The sequence below is a fragment of the Neopsephotus bourkii genome, unplaced genomic scaffold, assembly GCF_033783945.1.
Source record: "Neopsephotus bourkii isolate Nb327-2 ecotype Australia unplaced genomic scaffold, CSIRO-AGI_Nbou_v1 NB_1637, whole genome shotgun sequence".
NCBI lineage: Eukaryota > Metazoa > Chordata > Aves > Psittaciformes > Psittacidae > Neopsephotus > Neopsephotus bourkii.
In genome coordinates, this window is record NW_026902112.1 from 443414 (window position 1) to 467387 (window position 23974).

At 37.4% G+C, this 23974-nt stretch overlaps 2 protein-coding genes across 3 annotated transcripts in view; both read right to left on the minus strand.

Annotated features, from left to right (window-relative positions):
• Window positions 1-23974, minus strand: part of AKAP11 (A-kinase anchoring protein 11) — a 430499-nt gene that overhangs the window by 74983 nt on the left and 331542 nt on the right. The gene's annotated exons all lie outside the window — the stretch shown is intronic.
• On the minus strand, window positions 336-23688 carry DNAJC15 (DnaJ heat shock protein family (Hsp40) member C15). 2 transcript variants are annotated; one of them, XM_061374295.1, is made up of 7 exons: window positions 23514-23651; window positions 20951-21099; window positions 16373-16424; window positions 14340-14413; window positions 7403-7479; window positions 3783-3853; window positions 336-723 (listed from the first exon to the last, which is right to left on the minus strand). In XM_061374295.1, the coding sequence occupies exons 3-7, from the start codon at window positions 16413-16415 to the stop codon at window positions 653-655; spliced, it is 336 nt and encodes a 111-aa protein (XP_061230279.1). In that variant the 5' UTR covers window positions 16416-16424; window positions 20951-21099; window positions 23514-23651; the 3' UTR covers window positions 336-652. The 2 variants fall into 2 exon arrangements, with proteins under 2 accessions (XP_061230279.1, XP_061230278.1); XM_061374294.1 differs by lacking the exon at window positions 20951-21099 and having other exon boundaries at window positions 23514-23688.

Sequence of the window (23974 nt, forward strand, 5' to 3'; positions counted from 1 at the left end):
TATCTTCAAACCCCATACATACAGCCAATGGAAAATGACATCTGTAGTATTGCTAGTAATTTTGTTCAAAGTTGTACCTCTCAAACTGCACTCATAAATAAACCCTGCTATTTGATCAGTGAACGAGATTCAAGTGTAAGGTGACGCTGAAAACTTGCCATCAAGTCTGCCATCCTTACTGTGACTCAAAAGTCACAGAATTTCTGGCAATAGTCAAGTGTTCCTCAATGAAGAAAATCCCTGTATTTAAGACTATTTCTTAGATTTTTAAAGAATTCCAAAAGTTTAATGAAAGAAGCTACTACTTCTGAAGAAAAACACTGACAGCAAGAGAATATTTTCAGAGCTTGTACTGGATCATTATTCAGTAAAAATGCAGTAAAATTGAGACATAGAATCACAGAATATCTTGGGTTGGAAGGGACTCATAAGGATCATCAAATCCAACTGCCTGCTCCTCGCAGGAGCGTAACTGTATATAACTTTACACAACTGCAAAATATGTCAGTTTTCTTTTAAATAATCTTAAATTTTAATTATGAAAATAAATAGGAAAAATCAATGCAGCATTAAGAAACTGTGCCGAGCAAGCAGAAATGAAGCTGTTGCACAATGCATCTGCTGAATCTCCTACGACCCAAGGCTCTGGATTTCAGTTTTTGGCACTGGATTCCAACAAGTCTTTCGCTTCATTTATTTTTGTTGCTAAGTAAGGTGATCCACCTGAGAAGAAAAAGGGGACAGGAATACCATTTACACATCAGTATTAAGTACCAAACTCTTCACTTGCAACACCTCTTTATTACTCACTTTTATTAGCTCTTCCTTCCTAAATTGACCCTTTTCATACAACTGCTTAAAAAATGACATTGATATGAAGCAAACTAATCGATAAATATGAGAAATTTAACCAAAACTGAAGCCACTAAAGAGTAACACTGAACAGCTTATTTCAGAGAGAAGACTGAGATCTGAAGTCACTTTACATCACTGTGATTTAGACTCGCAGTGCAATGCTGCTGCAAATGTATGCAAGGTCAGCTGTCTTGAACATTTAGCTAGAGCTAACAGCTATTGTTTCCACTCACCCCAAAAAGCTAAGAGGTAAAATTTTATAAGTAATTTTGACAAAGAATCATTACATGTGTGCACTTGCGTACATCTCCCAAGCCTCTTGTCTGCTAGATGCCCAAAATAACCAGCCAGAAACCATCACATTAAAGCTATTTAAACATGGTATGCCTTCTAACTTCAAGTCCCGAACACTGTCATTGCTTTATGCTCCATCTAACAATCTGATTACAGTTCAGTGGTCTTTTTGTGTTTGGGATTTTTTTCACTCTCCCATTGAGTGCCAACCATCTGCCTACAGTCACCAAAGCCAAACTGACAAGGTCTGTCTCAATAACTTACCATTTATTATAAGACACATGTATATTTACATGAAAATGCGATTCTAACAAAATTGTGCACTGAATAGCATTTTCCAAGGCATCTATTCAATCATATTTTTTCATTCACCATTTCATTCATTCTATTAATCAGAAAAGATAATGATATAAGAAATACACAGAACTAGTTGTAGACACACAAAAAAAAAAAACAAACCAAAATGTAAGGCGGGCTTAAAGACTTCTTTAGGACATTCCTGCAGGAATCCAAATCATTAGAGTCATTTCATGGTGTAATAAAACAACTGGAAAAGGTAATAGAGTTCTCTTGTTCATGTTTTGGTTTTGTTTGAATGTACTGCTAATGGAAGACAGCAAGGCAGGGCAGGGGAAGGATAGAAAACTGGTTACTGGAAAATTTATTTCTTATTATTTAAAAAAAAAAAAAAAAACAACTGAACTTTTATACAGGAATAGGATTTACTACATCAGGTATTGCTTTATCCAAAGAGTAGCCAGGATGATCAAACAGTAAAGACTAAAAACTGCAATAAACAATGTATCCCAAGTAATTTCTAAATGTGCGCTGATTTTCTACATGTCTAGAGTGCAGGATCTTAAAGTAAATTCAAATCTGCTGGAAGTGTTTTCACTACATTTACATCCTTAAGTGCCATATTAATTTTGTAGCCCTCCAATGAGAGAAAATTCAATCTCATGATTGCCTAAGTGTTTGTTTATAATTAGGGCAAGTCCAAAAGGCTTCTCTCTCACTCTTTTTCTGTGAGCAAATACTCTTTCACAAAATTACTAACTGACAAATTAACATACAATTTATCAATTAAAACTCTTTAAAACTGAACTGTAAAGGTTAATAAGTAACCATTTTAGTAGTGCTCACTGGGGAAAGTTTTAATGCAAACTTCTATACATTTCTTATTTATTTCTAGTAACTCTCCAACATTTTTGATCTCATAACATATGTAACTTCTAAAATCGGTAATTATTGCCCTTTCTGCTGTCAACTCCAGCTGGCAAAACAGTAATTTAAAATAACTTTCTAATGTCAAATATTACTTTTAAAAGCACATCTGTGTTACCCACAGCCAGAAGAAATCAAGATACACATAAGCAAAGATGTGATGCCAAATGTTCAAGATGACTTCAGGCCCTCTCTCTGCAGCTGAAGACATTACACAAGCTTTTTTTTCTATGACCATGCCAGAAGAGCTGCAGGGCCAGTAAAGAGGCACAAATCCCTTCAACTGGTGTTCCTACTGAGAAAACGCTCCAACTTAATAGCACACAGGAGGGCTCACTGCATCCATCCAAACCTACACAGTGCCCAACTGCAGGTGCATTACAGCTGTAAGACCAGGTCATTAAAATGTATGATCTCAGTAACAGGAACTGCTTCTTTAGGTCTGCTCAACATTCCACACAGAGATTCTCAGTGCTGGCTCACATCTCTTAGCACTGCTACAATAAGCTTAGAAGTTCATTATTTTGTTTGGTTGTGGTTGGGTTTGTTTTTTGTGGGGTTTCTTTTTATGTCTGTGCAGTTTATGCATCATAAAAAGTGTAAAAAAATGAAAGCACTGAATTGAATAAGCAAGACTACTTTAGAATTAAAGTGAGGGGTGAAGGCATAAAAGAAAAGCAACACCTAAAACCTTTCCATGGCCAGTTATTTTTTTCATTTTCTTAAAACAGGGTGCTGGCAAGGAGCCCTGTAATTCTGTCAAGAAGATATAAAAACCCTCCAATTTCCCCTTTTGACTTCTGAAATACAGTGCAATTCTTCACCATCTGTTATTTTAAAGTAGGAACAGCAATGAACATATGGGCTTTCTTTCTCAACCAGCTGTAGTGTAGTTAAAGTTATAATAATAGTCTTTCTGTAAGATAAATTTACATTAAAAAACTGGCCACTAAGGCAACATTGCCCAGCCTTACATTTCTTCCAAGTGAATTCCAGGAAGTCTGAAATTCATCAGTGATGTACTTAGTTACTGCAGAACATTTGCTCCCAGAAAGTTACTTTCTTATGTGTGACTGGTCCCTCTCAGTTCAAAATAGGAATGTCAGTTTAATACAAAAATGTTATAACTATTTTTTTCATATTTTTAATTATTTTTTTTTAAGTGTGGAAGACTGGTCCATGAGCTCATAGTTTTAACTGAAGTACAGAAAACAACATTAAAGAAAAATGGGCAAAACTGTGGTTCATAAAGCCTAGTTTATCTGCAAGTAGACACACAGAAGCTCAAGTCTATAAATAAACAAGATACATTTGCACTCTGTGGTTATTTACACACTCAATAAACTTAAAGGATCTCGTTTAAGCTTCTTCATTTCAAACCCTGGTTAAGAAAAGTAATCATTATTTACCTTTATCAGGATGATTCAAAATCATGATTCTTCTATGGGCTGTTCTGATTTTGGCCTTGTCAGCAGAAGGACTGCAAAAATAAATTGAAGCGCTTACCATAAATGTCACTGAGCTCAGGCTATAAATTAACAGTTTATACCAGCTGAAAAATAATTAAAACTTGAGATTTTCACCATCTTGTGGACAAAACGTAAAACTGCACCTCTAAAGAAGTAAACAAAGGCATGTAAGACACACCAAGAAGGACATTTTTCAAAAGCCTGTGTACTTGACACAGAAGTATCTTTCAGGTTTTTTAAGAAAGTCATTTAAAATAAATGATTCTAAAAAAGGGAAAAATCCAGCAGCTCTAGGGTGTATCTAGCTTATTATTCTCATCATTAAACACAGAAAACACATTTCTTTTCCTTGTAGAAAAGAAGTATTTTTACGACCAGAGACAAACCAACAAATATTTAGTATTAGCACATTTTGTTCTACTGTAAATATTTTATAGCCACTAGAAATAATTCTTCTTTCTGCAGGAGCCTGGAAAAAACAAACAAACAAACAAACAAAACCAAACCAAAACCAAAGCTGTATGTTATTTTTGCGAAGCTGTTCAGTGTGTTATGTTCAGAGACATGCTGATTTACAAGTGCTACAGGATGTTGTTTTCTTCAGTAAGAGATACATAAAATACGCACTTGGCTTAAATGAAATATGTACCTTACCAGACAAATAATCACTTATGGATGCAGTAGACCAACACAGTATGGCTATCATATGTAAAAAGACAGTTTGAATGGTTTAGTTTTTCATAATTTGTTAGCATGAAGAAATAAAGCTGTGTTTTCCACTTGAGGTAACTTCTTAATCAGTGATGAATCAATTAATCTTTTTGTAGGTACAGTCTGAATGTGAGGTATCAGTCTAACTAAATTCCTGAGGTAAGCAACCTTTAATTATTATTCCATCACAGGGAAATTAGGGTATGTTGCAAAAATAGTTCACAGAACTGCATAAGAAAAGAGTGCTTCAATGGAACAGGAACTAACCCAAAAAGTAAGATTTAAACAGAGGGTGGAAGACCTTGAACTATATAAATACAAGAATGAAACGTTTTGTTATTGGACAGCTAAAAATAACAATCATCTATATTTTGATTTGTAAAGCTGTTGTTTAGTAATAAAAAGTCAATATACCACATTTAGAAACTCAGATGGCCAAAGAGTAACTGTGGAAATGTTGCAGTTGCATACCATGGAAAAACATACAGCTCTGCTTCAACTACAAAATTAGGTAGTTTACATCGAATTTGTTTAGTTTTTGGGATATTGTTTATCCCAGTCAGACTGGTTTCTAAAGATTCTTCATCACTATCAAAAACCCCTTTAACGTGAAAATCACATTTTTGTTGAACTAGTACAGCCTGACAACCTGAGTCTCACCAACCAGCCAAATCATGGCACCTCCTAACATCACTAACTGGCTGAGAAGTCCATCACCTTGGTGGGAATAATCAACACACTGGGGAGCATAGCTGACATTCAGGAAGACCTGGACAGGCTGCCAGAATGGGGTGACAGGAACCCTTCAACAAGGACAGATGCAGAGCCCAGTGTCTGGGAAGGAAGAGCCCTTTGCAGTGCTACAGGCTGGGGAGTAGCTCTGCTGGAAAGGGCCCAAACACAGCAAAACAAAAAGCCTCAGCAGCTTACCCTGGCTGCAAAGAAGGACAATGGCCTCCTCAGCTGTGTGAACGGGCACATGGTCACTGGGTCAACAGCAGCAGCAGCTGTTCTCTATTCAGCCAGACACATCTAGCTGCTGCCTCCAGGTCTGGGGACCTCTGTGCAGGGAAACCATTGGCCAACCACAGCAGGTCCAAGCAAAAGCCACCACAATGGCTGGGGGAGGAGCACTCACCCTTCAAGGAGAGGTCGAGGGAGCAGGCTTTGTTCAGCCTGGACAAGAGAGGGTTGCTGGGGGACCTTACAACAGCCTCCTCAGCATCTACAGGAAGGAATGCGTAATGGGCCAGTATGCTGAAAATCTGAAAGCTACCATCAAATACTTACCTTTATCATGGCTTGTATTTAGTATTTATACTACCCATGCATACTCAGCACTTGAAATATTGAAGAAAGTCTTTACCTCAAAATTTAGTATGATTTGGAAGTGGTGACACAGAGGACAAGTGTTAAAGATCAGGGCCTGAACAGATCCAGTTTGTGCACACCCTGGCATTTTCCATAACACTTTTAAAACTCACTTGCCTTTTTCTGTGTTTAAACAATGTCAACATTTCCTATTAAAATGTTAGCTGTGCTTCTACACATTTCACGGCTTAAACCTTTAAATAAGAACTTTCCTCAAATCTGATTAAGTCTTAACACACGCAAGACTCAGTCTAAACACAACAAGCAGTGTCAGTGCTCCTGGTGAAGACTCAAGCTATTAAAATTAAAAATTAAAAGGGGACTGATTTCAGTTGTGATGAAACTTCAGACATATCCATGAGCAGTGTTCAGGCTATGCATTGCCAGTGTAAACACACTTTAATAAGCTGCCATGTGCTACTGTGGAGTATCATTGAATGTGCCCTTACAAAGTGGAAGTGTTAATACGTTATCGAACTTAAAGGCCAAATGAAATATTTCTGAAGAGCATTCCCATAAATCTTCAGTGTACAAGCATGAAATATTTCAAATAGATGCAATTTATTTTCTAAAGTGAATGCTAAATGTGTATAATTTCCATTATGCTAGAAGTAAACACAAATAACACACTGAACAGGATTTTAAGTCCCAGTTTTCTCCATCTGAAATAATTTCTTCTGGGGATAATTAAAACCATCCATTTTTTTTTATTTTTTTTTTTTTTAAATTCAGAACTCACTGATCTAGACCACAAATGAGAAATCTACTACCTAAAGTTAGATCTGCTCCCTCATCTGGAAAGTCCTCAAACCCACCACACTGCCTGCTTTACAGAAAACACCAAGACATGTGCTATCATTTGCCACCCAAATGCTTTTAAAAATCCACTGAAAAATTCACTGAATACTCAGAAATTATTTCCACATAAAATGGAAATTATTTACCGTACCTACTTTAAACGACAAGTCTCTCCAATTTCAGGTTTTTGGTTTTTGTTGGGTTGTTTATTTGTTGTTGTTTTTTTTTGTTTGGAATATGCCTCAACCTTTTAAACCCAAACAAATCAGAGTGGAGAAAGAAAAAAATAATGGTACTGACTTATGAAAAAAGCAAGCAAAATTGATTTATTCTCATTTATTAATATAATCTTCAATATTCCTTGTCTCACAGGTTTTTTTGGAGACCAGGCCACATGATCACACTAATTAGCACAGTATGTGCTATTCTGATTATTTCTAGAGCACCAATTCTCCACTGCAATACGTTACCATGCCTTCAAGCCAAACAAAAGTTGCATGTTTTATTAGCATTTTATTGTTTGCTTTCTAGCTTAAGCAGAATATTAGAATGCTTTATAAGCCACTAGATGTCTTTTTTAAAAAGCTGAGATTTTGGCAAGAGCATTGCACATTCTCACAACATGCATTTTTTTCATTCAGCACATACCAGACAAAAACATCTTAATGCAACACACCTACCTTACACCTAAAATAAGACTAGCTTCTCGCCTACTCATTTTCTGTTCAAATCCCCCTTTATAGTATGATGAAAGACTCTAAAAAGAAGAAAGGGAAAACAAGCAATAATTAGCTTCATATACAAGGTGCCAGGACCTAAATCATATTTATATAACCTCATTCAGAAAACTGCATTAATCTATAATTTATTTTGAAGGCATGGAATTACTACAAACCAGGTAATATGAAAGGACTTCTCCAGACTGTTAACACATACGAAAAACTGACTTAAAAATAACTATCTGTATTTTTACAATCTCCTACTGCTAATAAGAGATATTAATAGATACAACCATTAAAAATCCTGCCTCTCAGCAAGAGTCCAGAATCAAAGTACAAACTGGCGCAGAGTGGTACAGTGTATGTCTTGGTGAGGGCAAGAAAGGGAAAGGGGGAAACTTATTTGGAACAGCTTTGATACCACTGCAGTGGAAAATTAAAAAAGTCAAAATACTCTGGCATCCAAGGAATTATGGAAAAAATCACTCTGAAGTCCAGATATTTCTACAAAGTAGGTAAAAATCAATAAAAGGATAAGAACAGATAACTTTTCATGGGAAAGAATGTTACCTCAAAAAAATATCTACCGTTGAGTTCTTTGAAGGAACCCTGAAAAATATATAAAAAACAAAAAGAAAAAGAAAAAAAAAATGAAAAAGAAAAAAAGCTTACCATAAAGTTACAACATCTATTTTAGGAAAGCTGGAGAACATTGGGAAGTATCAGAATACATGGAGAAATCCTAACCAAGTTTTGCCTTTACATCCTTTCCTGGACACCGCTGACTGATGACAGTTAGATATAGGATCTGGAGAGAGGGTTTTTTTTCTAAACTCATTGGCATGTGATACTTTAGCCACTGTTTTAAGAAGGGGACAGAAAAGACAGAAGTGGGAAAGGAATATTAAGAAGGAGGAGACGGAGATAAGAGTAAATTACAGTATGTAAATGTTAGAGGGAATATTTTTATTTTTTTTATTTAAAATGTAAGTTACTGAACCACACTGATAGTTAGATGTGATGTCTTCAATGTAAAGGTTTCTGTAAGTAGAATTAAGAACTAGCCCATTGCTACACAAACAATAGTCTACACTGCACAAATCCCAGAGGCAGCAGATGTAGCTCCAAGCCAGCCTGCCTTTCGGAACTGGCACACAGAAATCACTCAACAGACTGGAGGTTTTTCCTCAGTGCAAAACCTATCAGCTGGGGAAAAATAAGCTTCTTTTGTTGCTATTAAATGGAAGTCTGGCCCAAGAGCTGAGATTATTTTTAAGTGTTCCTTTTACCCACAAAATATGTCTGGTCCTTAATAAACACCTTTCTCACCCAATATAGTCATTCATGTTCAGTGAGAATTTTGCCTTACGTTTACTAAAACTTTTTTACATAATTTCAAAAGCATTAAAACATTTAAAGGGCTTTGTCTACAATATGCAAGCAAAGCCTTTCATTAAGCTTGAAGCAACATTCACCAGAAGCATGGTCCAGAAATACTTCACCTGTTGCCACCATGAAGTCATCCAGAGCAGTCACAAAAACAGATTTTCTGTTGTGCTGGTATGATTTGAAAAAAATTTTATCTTCTTCCCACCCCAAACCTTACATGAAATAAGCACTACCATAACACTACAGGTATCAAAGCTGAATCAACAGTGGATGTGTCACGCCTACAACAAAAATCTGTTGAGAAACCACTTCTATAGCTACAGTGTAACACAAAGGAGGTCTGCAATAGTTAGTGCACATTGACTTTACAGGTTAGAGTATGTAACACTAAAGGAATACACAGGGCTTCTCCAGTCCTCCAAGAGGAAATGATGCTAATAATTTAATGGTCACCAGATAACACCCTTGAGGGGGCTGAACTGCACAGAAATTTGCAGTGATGCTGAACAGTTACTACAGCCAGGAGAGAAAAACACACTTTAATGGCCTCTTAAAGATTTTCCAGGACTTCTCCCAGAGCAGCTTAGGTGCAGATGGATTTCTGGAAAGGTTAATTCTTCTTTGCCCGTCACCTCTGGCATACAACTCTTATACACGATGATACTGGTTCAGTATCCATGTAAAGCCAGTACTTGAATTATCTCTAACAAAGCTCATCTCTGCTCTTGGTAGATTTCATCTAAAACACTATTCAAAATAAGAAAATAGGGAGAGGTGGCTATAGGCTTACCTTCAGAAATACTTCATGCTTTTAAACCCTACCTCCTTGACACTGTTCTAACCATGGGGAGCCTTGATGTGGCTCACATCCAAGAGGAATGAAAAGAAAAAAAAAAAAAAAGGGAAAAAGGAAATTCTGCTGTCTGTGTCCTTTGGCACATCAGCAAAACCAGTTCATTGAATTGGTCATCATGAAAAAGCATTTTCTTTTCAGAAGTAAAGCATGTAACAAGAATAATCAATTCTTTAATTAAGATCTTGCTCCTAAACAGAATTTGAAGCAAAAGGAAATTAGATACAAAAGCCATTTTTTCCATTGCTTAGAATAAAGGGAAGAGATCTAGTCTTCATTTTAGGAAACATCTCAGCGAATTTCTAGTTCCCCAATGAAACAACTTTTGCATGAAACTGAAATTAAAGCTCTTCTCCCCTGATCTTCCGATTGTAAATTCTGAGTAATGGCTGCAATGAAATGAAACAATACTCAAGATATTTTTCTGTTACGAGAACTCCTCAATGAGCAGGCAGCTCTAGACACTTTATTATTTATTAACCCCAGCTATTGCAAACAAATTCTGTACTGGAAAAATCATTGAAATAAGCTCTATTTCTTCATACTATTTGAGGTCGGAGCTATAATTTAATTTATTTCACTTCTTTGCATGTTGTTACTGTTCAGATACTTATATAAAGCAAGTTCTGCTTTGTAAGCAAATGCTGTTGGTAGGGGGGACATGGACATGGCAAAACATGACACAAAACAGCTGGACTTGTTCTGCAAATAACTATTCACTCTTGTAAATTTTCACAAAAGCAGTCAGCTAAGAATCCATTTGGACTTTGACATCTTCAAGACACTTTTCCTGGCATAGCGCAGGGAAAGCATAATCACTGTTTCCATGCCAAGCAAGAGATGCAAAATTCCATAATTCAGATCATCCATCACAGTCCATGAAGTGGTAAATTTTTCTAAACCCTCTGTTTTGTTACACTACCAATACAGTCCTCTACTGGAAAAGTAACAAACATTGGGGAAAAACAACAACAACAACAAAAAACAACAACAACAAAAAAAAAAAACAACCAAAACCCATCAAACTACAATAACACAAAAACTATAAGCTGCATTAAAATATAATCTACAATTTCCCAAGATCAACTTTAACGTCCTTAACTTCAGTTAGAAAATAAAATATATGAAACAAACTGCAATTGCATTATTCTGTCAGAACTTTATTTTCAGTGAAGGACAAGGGAGATGGCTGTTACCTTTACCGCTCAATTCAGAATTCTACGAGTTTGAGCAGAATTGGATCCAACAAGGGAAACAGTGCAAAAAAATCTCTAACGTACTATAGAAGATACCCTTTTCTTCTGGAACAGAATATTCAGGACTGTGGGGTTTGTGTATTTTTGCCTAGAACTGCTGTTTCTACCTTCAGTATCTTCTATCTCTCAACTACAACATCACTGATTCAACAAAGAAATGTAATGAATGCTTCTGAAATACTTTTTTAATTTCATATTTTAAGGAAATACTAACATTCTAATTAACAGTGTTAATGTCTGAGGAAGAAAAGCTAAATGACTGCTTATTGCTACACACCTTCTATTAGCAACAGACTCTTGTCACTACACACAGAAACAGAACAATGTCACTGGTATTTGTGACACCAGTAACAAAACTAGGCTAAAACTAGAAAGAAAAAAAAAAAAGTATTTCTCTGGAAACAAGCATTATGATTTGTCATAGAGGGGAACTGACAAAATGTTTCCTCTTATATCTTCCTCCACTGAAAAGAAGTAGAAAAATTAGAGACTAAATGACAGTAGCATTTAGATTTCATATTTAGAATATATACTTAACTGCCATAAATTAGAGGTAGAAATTCAGAACAAAACATAACACTTTTAGTTGCTTTTACTTACTATTTCTGAATAAAAGATCAGTGTAGTTGCTGAATGTACACATTATTTATTTAGGTAAGTAAATACAAAGTGTAAAATACTCAAAATACAATAAGCAGGCATTTTAAATGATGGCTTCATAATTGCTCAACTTGACCTTACCCAAGTAATTTCTTACTGAGCAAGAAGAAAGGACAAACAGCATTTGGATTACCTTGCATGGTGACTGCAACCAACATGAACTGTGATTTCTATTGCAAATGGAAGATGAGAATGGGGCGAGGAGGAGTGGTGGCTTACTGAGAGAACAACCTAGCTTTTAAATAGGCAGCTGCTTCACAGCCTCTCGAAAGAAAGTGGTAATGAAGGACAGTGTTTGATTCTAGAAAGCTAGAGTAGCAACTGAAAATTATGACTAAGTTAGGCACTTCCAAACACCATAGAAAACCAGCAAAGTAACACTAAGCCTAGACACTAAATGTCACATGAGACGCTTTATCCAGTAAGCATAGGTAGATGCTTGATTTCCTTTGTCAGTAGAGCTTAGAGGGCAATATGCTGTAAAGAAACGTGATGAAAGTGCTAATCCACAGATTATATTCAGCAGATTCAAATTCCCCAAACAAAAACAAGTAAGGCAGTTAACATAAGAAGTTTTCACAGTAACCACTTACACAGGATCTTTCTACCTAATGTTTTTACTGTTTTAGAGAAAAAGTTATAAATAGGAAATAACTGATTGTTAAGGGGAGGAAAAAAGGTAGGAAAAAAATCCAAAAAAGTAGTAGCTGTAGAGTAGTAAAGAACAAATAACCTTGGCTAAGAATTATACAAGGATCTTAACTCTGCACTATGACTGTAGAAGAAAATACTATTACCCTCACAAATGTAAAACCGACAAATACATACAGTTAATGGCAAACAGGAAGAGAGAGCTTTTACTTTATTCAGCCGATCTCATCTTGCACTGAAAACTTGTATTGTCAAGTTCAGAAAAGAATAGCAGACAAGAGATACTCTGCTGGAAATCGACGCACAATTCTGGGCTGTAAGGCAGGATGTGAAGGCAGACAGAGGATGCAGCTCCAGGGACTAGGAATACTATGAATGCAAAAGCACCTGGCTTGCTCTTTATGGTTGTTCATGAATTCTGCAAGACTCTGAAAGTCACTGCGGTAAAAATGAGATAGGCCTGTAATGAGCTTCACTCAGCCAGTATACCAGTACTGAGGGGTACAGTTTCCTAGGAACAGACAACTCTCTGTTCAGTAGCATGTCATATTTCAATGTGTTAAAGAGTCACTGCCAGCTTTCTTATAGGAAGATGTCTGAATTTAGATTCTTTAGCCTGTATCTACAAATGTATAGAAGAAATGCTGGAGTAAAAATGTTGGGGTGGGAGGGTGAAGATTGAAGCACTCCCTACTTTGAAACCACATGTCCTTACTGTGAGCTACCTCTAGCAAGCCTGCAAGTCAGACTGTATCCATATCATGTGAAAGCAATTTAATTCACAGTATCTCAAATCCCCTCTGCTGTTTTGGCAGGCAACTTGGGAATCTCTCAAAAAACTACTTTGAAAAGGAAAAAAAAATAACAACAGTTGGCCTCACAACAGCAATGCAACAGAGGGACAGAGAGCAAAAACTGACGGAGGAGCACCATTTCTGGCTGATACACACTGCAATTAAGAACAAGAGGGGATCAGCCCCCAGAGGACAGCCCATGTTTATTCTTTTCCCTCCCCAGGAAGCTTGCATTGATCAAGCCTGGACCTTCAGCACATGAACACAGATGGCAAATGTATTTGGACTCTAGCATCTGTCTATATAATGTAGACAGACTATGTTGCAACTGGCCTCGCATTAATAGGTACAATGCAAATGATTACTTTAAAAACAAACAAACTAACTACCTACCTATCTACCTTTAATTTTTCAGGAAATAATAATCTATAACTAGTAATACAAATCTACTCCCTCAGCACCCTCGGAGAGAGGAATTGTATTCCTTCCACTGTGGAAAAGTGCTCACAGAGTATGAACTCTGAAGAAATACACTTCTACAATCAAATATCTACCTCACTAGGAATTACTTTAATCAAACAGAAATTGGAACGCATTTATTTATTTACCAGAGGACAGTATAGTATAGCCACTGAAGCAAAAAGTAAATGCTCTTGAATATTCCCTGCATATGCTCCTCTCACAACACCCCATCTCCTAATTTTTTTTACCTCATTATTACATTTTTAAATATATAGGGCAAAACAAAGAGCAAAAAATTGATTAAAAGTTCAAATCAGACGGGGAATTAAAAAAGACAACTTATATGTGAACAAGAAAACAGTACCTCTATGCCCATCTCTATGGCAACCTTTCTTAGAAGTTTATCAATTTGCCTTTTTGATTTTAACACTGTATGGGGGGGGGGGGGGAAGGAAAAAAAGACTAACTTCTTACATTTTTAGCTTCTTGAAATGAAACTGCATGTCATCACTTTGTAATCTCTAGGAATTAGCTATTTTCTCACAGCAGCCTTTAACCATTTATCACACACTTATTAGCAAACAGTTCTGAAACATGAAGCACCACCAGGAAATTCTGTTTATCAAGCTCACAAACATCTTTTCATGTAGCTTCATCCACATGAATTTAAAAATATACCAGATAATATGCCAGAACATGCACAGTAAGGAGCACCCGTTTCCTGGAAAACAGGATAATCAAAGTGGCACTTGCTGTATGTAACATAAAATGTCTCCTCTCTAAATACTTGAAACAAAATCATTAATTCAGCATAAAGTAACCTCTAAACTTACAGAAGTTGAAATCCTCTTTGCTGTCTCTGTAATTGCCTGCTCCAACGGCTTCCAAAGCTGGAAAGCATAACGACCTGAAAAAGGTTGAAGTTAAATGAAATTATAACCAACATTCACTAAAAGGAGAAAAAAGTCTCCAACTTATGTTCATCAGCATAAAGCAGAAAGAATTTTGGTTTCTAAAAAAAAAAATAAATAAATTTAAAAAAATAATCAACCCCCTTCCTTTTTAATCTTTTTGTCTCATTTATTTGTTGTACAGTACCACTGCACTTTACTGCTTTTCAAGATGTTCCCTCAACAGCCATTTCTGGATCCTGCCCAGAAGTCATCCCACAGAAAACTTGCTATGGTTTACATTTTTCAATCTTTGTACTCTTTGGGGAGGGAAGGCAAGAAGCTCAGTATACTTCATCTAAAAAAAACTAGTCAGGGATTGCAAAGATCCATTGTGTTTGCTCACAAAACAGATAGATTTAAATGCATTTCAATACAATAAATGAAGAGATATGCCTTGTGAACTTCAAGAAAAAGGGTAGTATGAAACATTCTCTTTGGATGTACATTATTTATTAAATACTGTTCAAAGATTATGTCTTCAAGAAAAGAAATCTATGTACTACATGTTTCTTGCTGTGATGTTGCATGCTTAATCACACATTTTGTAAGTACTGCATTTTTTATTTTGCTACAAAGAGAGGATCTTCTGGGATTCAGAGCCATTCAACTCCCCACTGGTAGTGAGTATCTACAGCTAGGAAAGGCTAGAGTAAACTGTATTAGACTGTTTTCTCAGAAGTACAAACCAGGTCTACCAATTTCAGAATCAAGATTTGTGCCATGCTACTTGAGAATTTTCTCTCTACACTCCCTCTTCCCAGTTATTGTTTTGATTAACTGTTCATTAACAATGTAACTTACTGTTATACACAGTGGAAAAACTGTTTCTAAAATGTGGCTGTTTCATTCAGATAGCACCTTGCTTTCTTAAAATACCATAAATTTTTAAGAATAAATTCTTAAAATAACCATAGGTTATTTTAGCTATCTAAACCCATGCTTATGTTAACACAGAAGCTAAAGCCACTATTAGAGCATCACTGCTGAAATGTTGCGATCTATTTGTGATCTACTTGTGATCTCACCTTCTTCATGCTTTCTGCTACCACTTTTTCTGCTAGCTGCCATTAATTTTTCAGCTCAAGTAGCAGAAATTCTAAAAAGCATTTCTCTTTTGCTTCTACACAAACACATATATAAACCAACTGCTTAAAAGCATACATTACCAAAGATCTTGGCTTTCATTCCCCTAATCATTGTGCCCAGCAAATAGCCACTGAACTTTGGTGCAACTTGTTCATCTTTTGAGTAAGTTCTTGGTGTATGCGTTTGCATACAGCTGACCTTGGCTACTTTTATATACTGAAAATTATGGAAATCAATTTGTGTATTTGAAAACCAAAATACAGCACAGTCATCCAGTCTAAGTAACCCAAAGTACTATTCATGTTAAGCTCATCCCCTGTGTACAGACTAGAACCTATTTTTCAGAAGAACATACAGTCCAGATGCAAAGAGTTCAGGTAACAAACAATGTACTATGGGAACAGTTTAATGTGATAAATCACTGCAGCCACCTAAACCTTCTATTTTTCTCTTTTGAATTTGTTAGGTGTTACCTTTACATCACAAGATTCTGCTGCACTCTACTACTACAGAGCATCCACCTTGCAATATGTTACTAAATAAACAGAGTAAACTTTTCACATTACATCTTGCAGGCAAAAAGCAGATTGAACCTTTTAGCTGTTGTCCATAAAACTAGTTTCAAAGTGTGACTTTCCAAAAAGAATTTTGGAAAGCATGTCCAGGATTTTGAAGGGATGGGAACTACACCTTGACACAGCTCTCCATAGCACTCTCAAACAATCTTTCTATTTTTCCAATGTTTATATTTATAAAAGCTTCATTAACCTTTTGGAAATAGCAGCTCACAAGTGACAGTTCCACGCTCAGCTGGTAATTTAGCTTACCTGCAAATGCAACAGTTGCAACACCAAGTCCAACAGCTATCATTGCTCTGGCCTAAAGCAGAGAAACAGGAATCAGAAAACACGCAAATTCTAATTTGAAATACATGCACCTTTTATTTTATCAGCAAGTATTTCTGATGTCTGACATTTACAAGAAAGATACAAGTAAGTTCTGTATTCCACAGACTACATTAGATTTTTAGAGTTCAGCCTTATTAAACCCTGCCAGCACATCACGTTTAACCAGGAACTACCCATTAGCAAATGTGTAAAACACTGAGAAATCAGCTCACAGTATGTATTGATAAAAACAAAAGGCAAACAACTATTCAGGATCACCTGAAATTTGTCATGGCAAATGATTCAACACAAGAAAGTATCAGTTTGTTACACAAATATGAAGAGCTTAAAAATATATATTGTTTTGCAAAGTCCTTCACTGGGAATCTCATCATGATATTGCTTGAAAATGATACTGGAATATTAACTTCTATGTCCACAAACATATATTAGGACCTTCCATTGTTCATGCTTTGACTTGTGGAAGCCCCAGTAATGAAATGAAGCCCAGGAACCTCTTTTCATTACTTCACATCAATCACTGGACTCTACCTTATAGAATCACTTTTAGTCTAACTGGGGTTTTGGAACCAAACCCACAAAAAAAAAAAAAAAAATAAAAAAAATAGAGAGAACAAAAAAAAAGGAAAGGAGAGGGGAAAATAAAATAAAATAAGGACTTGGAACATCTGATGCAAACAACAGTCACCTACACAGTGCTTGAAGAAAGTCAGGCACCTCAAGGACAATAACTATCATCTCCATGTCAAACAAGAAGCTGCTGAAAGCTATGTAGTAAACCTTGAAGAATGTACTGCAACTTTTCACACACCCGCAGAAATCAAGAAGGATGATGAGCACTGCAAGTGTTGGGGGCATCTCTCCATTTCCAAAAAGGCAAGATGTAATCTCCAAAACAGATTAAATAGTCATCTGTAGCACTACCTGTCCTATCACATAATAGCTCAATAATGCCTTGAACTTTCCCCCAGGAAACATAAGGAATCAAATTCTGCCTGTTTAGCTTGAATTCAAAATATAACAATGAAAATGCTTTTATCACCAGACTGTCTCTTCTAAATGTGACTTACTTCTGTATTTATCCAATAACTGGTTTACACTTTTTCTACTAAAAAGCCTGACAGCAGGACTTAAAAGCCCAAATTTCAACACAAGTCCCCTAATAACTGGATTTGGAGCCAAGTTGCCTTTGCTACTAAGCCTCCTGGGGCTAACATTCTGCCTTTGATAGTACCCAATCTCAATTCTAGACTGTAAAGAAATAAAGGAAATTAGTCACTTAGTGTAACTTACTCAGCATTAGTAGCTAGATGTGCTGATGCCTCAGGCCACAAGCTGTGAATTTTCTCACAGATATGCTAAGCTTTTTACCTACTTAAGTAAAAGGAAGCCCCAGAGCCAGTGTATGATAAGGAGGCAAGGACAGACACTACCCATCAGCAAAACCTGCAAACTTAGGAGAAACAGCCTGCCTAGAGGCAACGAAGGGACCTAACTGAAAACAAGACCATCCCAGACCCGAATATTATTATCATACCAAACTGTTGCATGAGGGGTGGGAAACTTAAATTGTAAGGGTACAACTGCTTGGGGATTTCTTTGTTTGAGGGCTCTCTCTGGAGGTAACCGGCTTGAGCTGCTTTTACCACTGCACCACTCAAATACATGATTGTATTTAGAGCCTAAGATCCTTCTACAGGATACCTAGGGTAGAGAGGGAGTAGGGGAAAGAGTTTGGAAATATCATTTTTAAAGCCTCCTAGAGCTGTCTTAACTATGGTCTAGAACACAGGTCAACAAGTTTCCCAGCAAAAGGGCAGCTATACAAGATGTAAGCACTGCCATCATGCTGAGTAGCTCCTACAGCTTTGGCTGTGAAGGCAAGTGGTTGTTATTGCTGCTTGTAGTATTGAGCTCAGAACAGAGAAAGTGATAGTCAGCTCTGAGCTCATCTTGAAGAGGATGTATTCCTCTATATCTAGCTTCTGGAGCCTATGTGTTTTAACTAAGTACTTACCTCCTGCTTACCCAGTTGGGGCTATTCTAGCTATTCACATAACAATGCTGCAATTGCCTAGAGGTTTCTCATAGAAGAGACTTACTAAACATACTGAAAGTGAAGCTCCAAAGTTAAGACTGGGGTAGTTTTGGCCTTAAAAATCTACTCATTTCAGTAATCTATCTCCTCCATTTCAGTGTAGTCATCAGTCTCAATACTAGCACTCTTTTCTGAATGCAAAAATAACACAGTAGTTTTATGTCTGTTGTTCGAGTTCCACAAAATTTCCCCTTGTCCTTAGACCATGAAAAAATATGTTACCTTTAATGGCAGAAGATAAAAAATATCGAAGCATGCCATTCATCTCAACACTAAACTAAAACTCTTGTCATTTCTTCTCACAAATCGGTTTTTCCCAGGCTCTCAATATTCAAACCTTCTAAAAGTCTCTAATTCCTGTTTAGAAACCAATCAGTATCAGCCACAACATTCCTGAAAATACCATAACCCTACAGAAATTCTATATTATTCTGCTCTGTGGCTTGTGACTGTGGATTTATATTCAAGAGACTCCTTGACTTGTTCAGAGTGACAGTGAGAATCTATGTTGTTATAGTCAATTAAGAGCTCAATGTGTTAAATAGATCACACTGGCAAAAAAAAAATTAATTCATACTAGCTTGCACTTGTCTAACTTAAGTTATACTCGCTTTGCCACCAAACAGGTGGGTTAAGTTAGCAGTATACAACAAGGTATGCTGGTTGCAACTGGGCATTAGCAGCAGACACTTTATCACAGGTAAGGCCAAGCACTGAGACCAGGCTAATAAATAATCCCTGGACTCTGTCAGTTCAGTGCAGAAACGGCTTAAGCATTTTTGCACAGTAGTCTGGGAACACTATATCAAAAGCCCTCAGGGGTCTCTACAGAGTCAGCCATATCTACTGGAACGCATTATTTCAATCTCAGTGGAAAGTACTAGCAGTTAGTGGAAAGCTAGGGCTGCCTGAAAAACAGTAGGCAAAAAAAGCATAGCAACAGCTCTAGAATAGGACCAGGATGTAGGATCACAGGCATATGACAACAAGCCAGAAAACTAGGTAAAAGTGACGGAAAGTTAAAACCAGAGAGGCATGAATGACTGTCCATATTTTGAAGAGGCACAACCACCAAGAAAGTTAAGAAATACTGGTTGACAGTAACTCACCTCGCTTGCATTATGAGCAGGTTAGAGAAGAGTTACCTGCCACAAAGTAGCAAAGAAGTGATAACTTGTCATACCAAAGCACCCTCAATGTTATAGTGTGAACATATTCAAACTATATACATGACATAAAAACTGAATTTCAATCAAGGTAAGAAAGATTGCAGTTTGTCTCTTATTGACCCAGCCACTCTCTTAAAATTAGTGGCAACTTTACTAACCAGGAAGTCCTTTAAGTCCAGTTTGACTCATTTCCCATGCTCACTTAACTCAGTTATTTAGAAGAGTAAGTCAAGAAAAACGGTGCTTTGAAACGTAGACTATAAAGTGCAAAACTTTAATTATATGCACTCTGTTCACATCAATATTAAATAAAAGTAACTATCACTGTGGAAGGGATCAGTTCATTTATGGCATAATACAACTACTACAAGAACTATTTTTGGGTCCCATTGTTTAAAAATGCCTCTTATTTCAGACTCATAAAAACTAAATATATATATATATACATAAATAATAAATAAATATACTTACTGGCTTTCAATTATGACAGAGTTGACTTCCCCCCACTGTAAAAAATGCCATTACAAAATTTCTCAGATACAAGTTTTAAATGCAAGTATTCTGTTAAGACCCAAGAGGGAAAAATAAAGAAAGAAAAGATTAAAAAGTAACATCTGTACCTTTCTTTATTCAATGAATCAGTTCCCAAAGGTTAGTCATCAACCCTATGTTATTCTGCTGATCTCAGTATTTTAATTTTACAACACAGCTCATTTTTCAGTAACAAACCCTCTTAGTTACAGAAAACAAATCAGCTTTTGCCAAATCTGCAAAACCTGATTTTTAAAAAAATCCTTTTCAGAAACGTGTAAGAAAACACAAACATTAGAAAGGCAGTTGCAAGAGCTGACTTACCAAAGCATTTGGTAAACAAAAGAGGATAAAGCATATCGATTAACACATATTTCATATCCTGTTAGCATACAGACATCTGTGGTCTAATCCTTTAATATCTGATTTTCCAGTAGCCTTAATTTTTTTAGAAGAAAAAGGCAAAAGTAAGATATTCTTTTTGCGCATTCTTAAACCACACCACTCTGTTAACTTAACCATACTCAAAAATAAGACTTCTGTAATTCTTAGCACTGCAGCTTCTCCTTCTACAAAGCAGAAAGGAAGTTAAACTTATAAACAAAAGGAGAATTGCAAATGCATAATTTTAAAATTTCAGCACAACACTTTTACATCTGACTAAGGAAAAGAACAACCTTTAGAAATTTTAAAACATACCTGCTTGCACAGGATTTGGATTTTACACACCAGCTCTTCTACCACAACCAGTGAAAACACCCTTCTTGGCCAAATGATAAATAATTTGCTCTTCTCACACCTAGCTTTTAGACACACAGCAAGAGCTCTACAGTCTTTTGCCTCTGAACCTACAGTGCAATAGAATAAAAAGCACAGTGAAAATAACAACTTCTTCTGATGGACTGGATGGCATTTTGTAATTAGTCCATGCTTAGTCATGGATCAACAAACTAGGAAGTATGTACTTACATTCAAATAAGTACACAAGTGTAAATTGCTTAACCAAAACCTTCATTTTAAGAAGGTTTGCCTGGGCTTATTGATTCCCTACCCCCCCCCCCCCCCCCCAAGTGCTATATTCCACTAAGCACCAGGATACACAATTTTAGCAACCAAGTGTAAAACATATTTCTGAAACTACATTTTCCCTATGTAAAAATTCTTGATTTGAAATCCATGATTGTTCGGTACAGAAGCTAGAATAAGGTTCCTATTCCTCGTAAGAGTAGCTACAGCTTATTGGAAGACTACTTCAGAGCAAATCACCTAGTTAACTCTATGTGGAGTCAGATATGTTCTGAAGTGGGTCTATATTATAAACTATCTGCAACAGATTTGATTGCATAATTTCATGTTTTCCTTCTAGTCTTACCTTCCTCTGAAACTTAATTTGTTTTGCAACAGTGAACTAAAAGTAATTTCAGTTAGATGATGTTCTCCATATTCATCCGATTCTCATGTCAATTTGTGCCATTTATTTTAACAGCAACTTTTTTGGTTTGTATATAAAGCTATGCCTACAGTTTCTGACAGGTTTTCATAGGAAATGGTACCAAAGCAACAGGTTCACTAATGAAACCATTACCATACAGCATTCAAACCAGACTTTTTGAGTATGTATTAACAATTACCTGTCTTTGTGTTCCTACTGTTCTTTTCCATCACTCGAAATGCTTTTGTAAAACAACTACAAAGGTAGAAGTGATTAAGTGTCTTCAGCTAACATCCTGGACAACCCACAACCATGATTCAGGGCATGGTATTGAACAGAGCTCTTTTACTTCCAAGAGATGAATGCTGCTGTTATCTCCTACTACTCTTCCCTTCTACTGTGGCAAGGCAGCCTTCTTAACCCTGCAGAACACCAGAGGAACAGATGCATAGCACTACAGTTGATCTTACTATTTCTCTCTGGCTAAATTTTAGAATTTTATTATACACAACTTGATCTTCTTCTGGATTTCTTAGATGAGAAAGCACTAAGTACAAATACTGTCCTTTCTTCCACTATTTATCTAATGCTATGCAAAGAGCTTCTACTACCAGCTGTATGCTAACAGTTTACAATGTATATACGCCTGAAATATGCTGCATTCTCCACTGAAACGTCTGGCCAAACAATATATTTCAATAGAAAACTGCAGCAATCCAGATTCTAGTAGTCTCTAAAGACCAACCTGAGACCCTGGACCTTAGTAAGAACCTGACAAAAAATTCACACCAACAAAGCCACATTAAATCCCAGATGCAATTTTTATCCCAGACAGGTAAGAAGGCCCAAAGACTCCACAAAATTCACCAGGAACTTCCCCTCTAGCATTCCACAGAGAGGGAGTACATGGATGTGACAATAATGAGTTTGGGAGTCAGCTTCTTCAGATTACATAGGTTGCTGTTAAATACATGGAAAGACTGACCTGGAGGAAAAGAAGTCCTAGACTGTAGTAACAATGGATTAACAACTTAGAGACAACTATGATTTTAAAAATTGTGTTAAAAATTATTCCAGAGACAACAACAGGCACACAATGAAGGCAAATTATTTTTTAAAGCCATTTTAAAAATGTGAAGACTTCACCATCCAGTATGTTAAGCGTATTTTACAAATACCCAATTCTCTTCCAAAGAGAATTCACTGTTGCATGGACTACTTGAAAGAAGACCAGACTGAAGCAGTGGGATAAAGCTCCAGCGCCCTTCCCTCTACAGCACACTACCGCATGGGAAACCTTGAAAGCATTTTTCCCTTTCACTCCAGACCCAGCCACCCTCTCCCATGCTACAAAACATCAGATAGGGATTATTTTTCTGAAGCAGAGCTCTACAAACCCATTAACACTTGAACCAGCCATAATAAAACTTGCACAGTATGTGAAAACACCACAGGTATCATTCCTTTGCGGCAAGGGAACACAACTTTAGGCCTTGTGTGCTCACGCCCGAGGCAAGGGGTCACCTCCCCCCGACCTTGCTGCCCACCCCGGGGGGCTCGGAACGGTTGCCCGCCACAGCCCCGGTGCTCACACACTTTGGGTGTGAAAGCCCTGGGCTAAGAAGCACTGCTGGGGAAAGTGAAAGTGTCCAACCGCCTCCTGGGTCTGAGGGGAGTCGAAGGGAGGAGCGACCTCCGCCCCGGCTCTGCCGGCAGCGGGGGTGGGGCATGACGAGAAGGAAGAGGCATGGCAGAACTCTTGCATTCCCCTCTCCTCAGCCGCTACTCGCGGGATGGTTTGCCCCTCTCTCAACCCCCCACCGCACTCACCAGCCCTCGGTCCAGCTCGGCTTGTCCCTTACCGGAGCCCGTAGGGACTCTGGTGTATTCAGCATAACGCAGACCCTCAGAGGAGGCCGCAGTTCCCTCCATGATGGAGAGGAAACACGAGAACGCACTACAGGTCGGCTGGAGGGACAAACCAGTTAGAAGGACGGGCTGCGAAGCTCCCGCTCCTCTTCGCCAATCTTCCGTGCGAGGGGCGGGGCCAGCGCTGTCCCGTCAGACAGGCCCCGCCCCGCCGCCCGGGTACGGGGGTGGTGTGCGCGGGTGTCCGGGTTGGAGCGGTGGGATAGAGCTTGGCTCTTCAGGGAGGTTTTTCTCACCAGCGGCTTAACGCAGCGTGAGGGACCGGTGTCTCCTTCATTTGCCCTCCTGAGCGGTTTGAAAGATGGGGACCGAGTTTTTAGCGGGGCCTGTTGTAATAGGACGAGAGGAAATGGTTTTAAACT

Bases quoted from the DNA above. Each gene is read 5' to 3' on its own strand.
- DNAJC15 (XM_061374294.1), bottom strand. From the start codon at position 23,615: ATGGAGGGAACTGCGGCCTCCTCTGAGGGTCTGCGTTATGCTGAATAC. The intron at 7,480-14,339 runs GTAAGTTTAGAG...TCTTCTTTTTAG, and splicing joins CAAAGAGGATTTCAACTTCT to AGTCTTTCATCATACTATAA. The intron at 3,854-7,402 runs GTAGGTGTGTTG...TTATTTTTGCAG, and splicing joins AGTCTTATTTTAGGTGTAAG to TCCTTCTGCTGACAAGGCCA.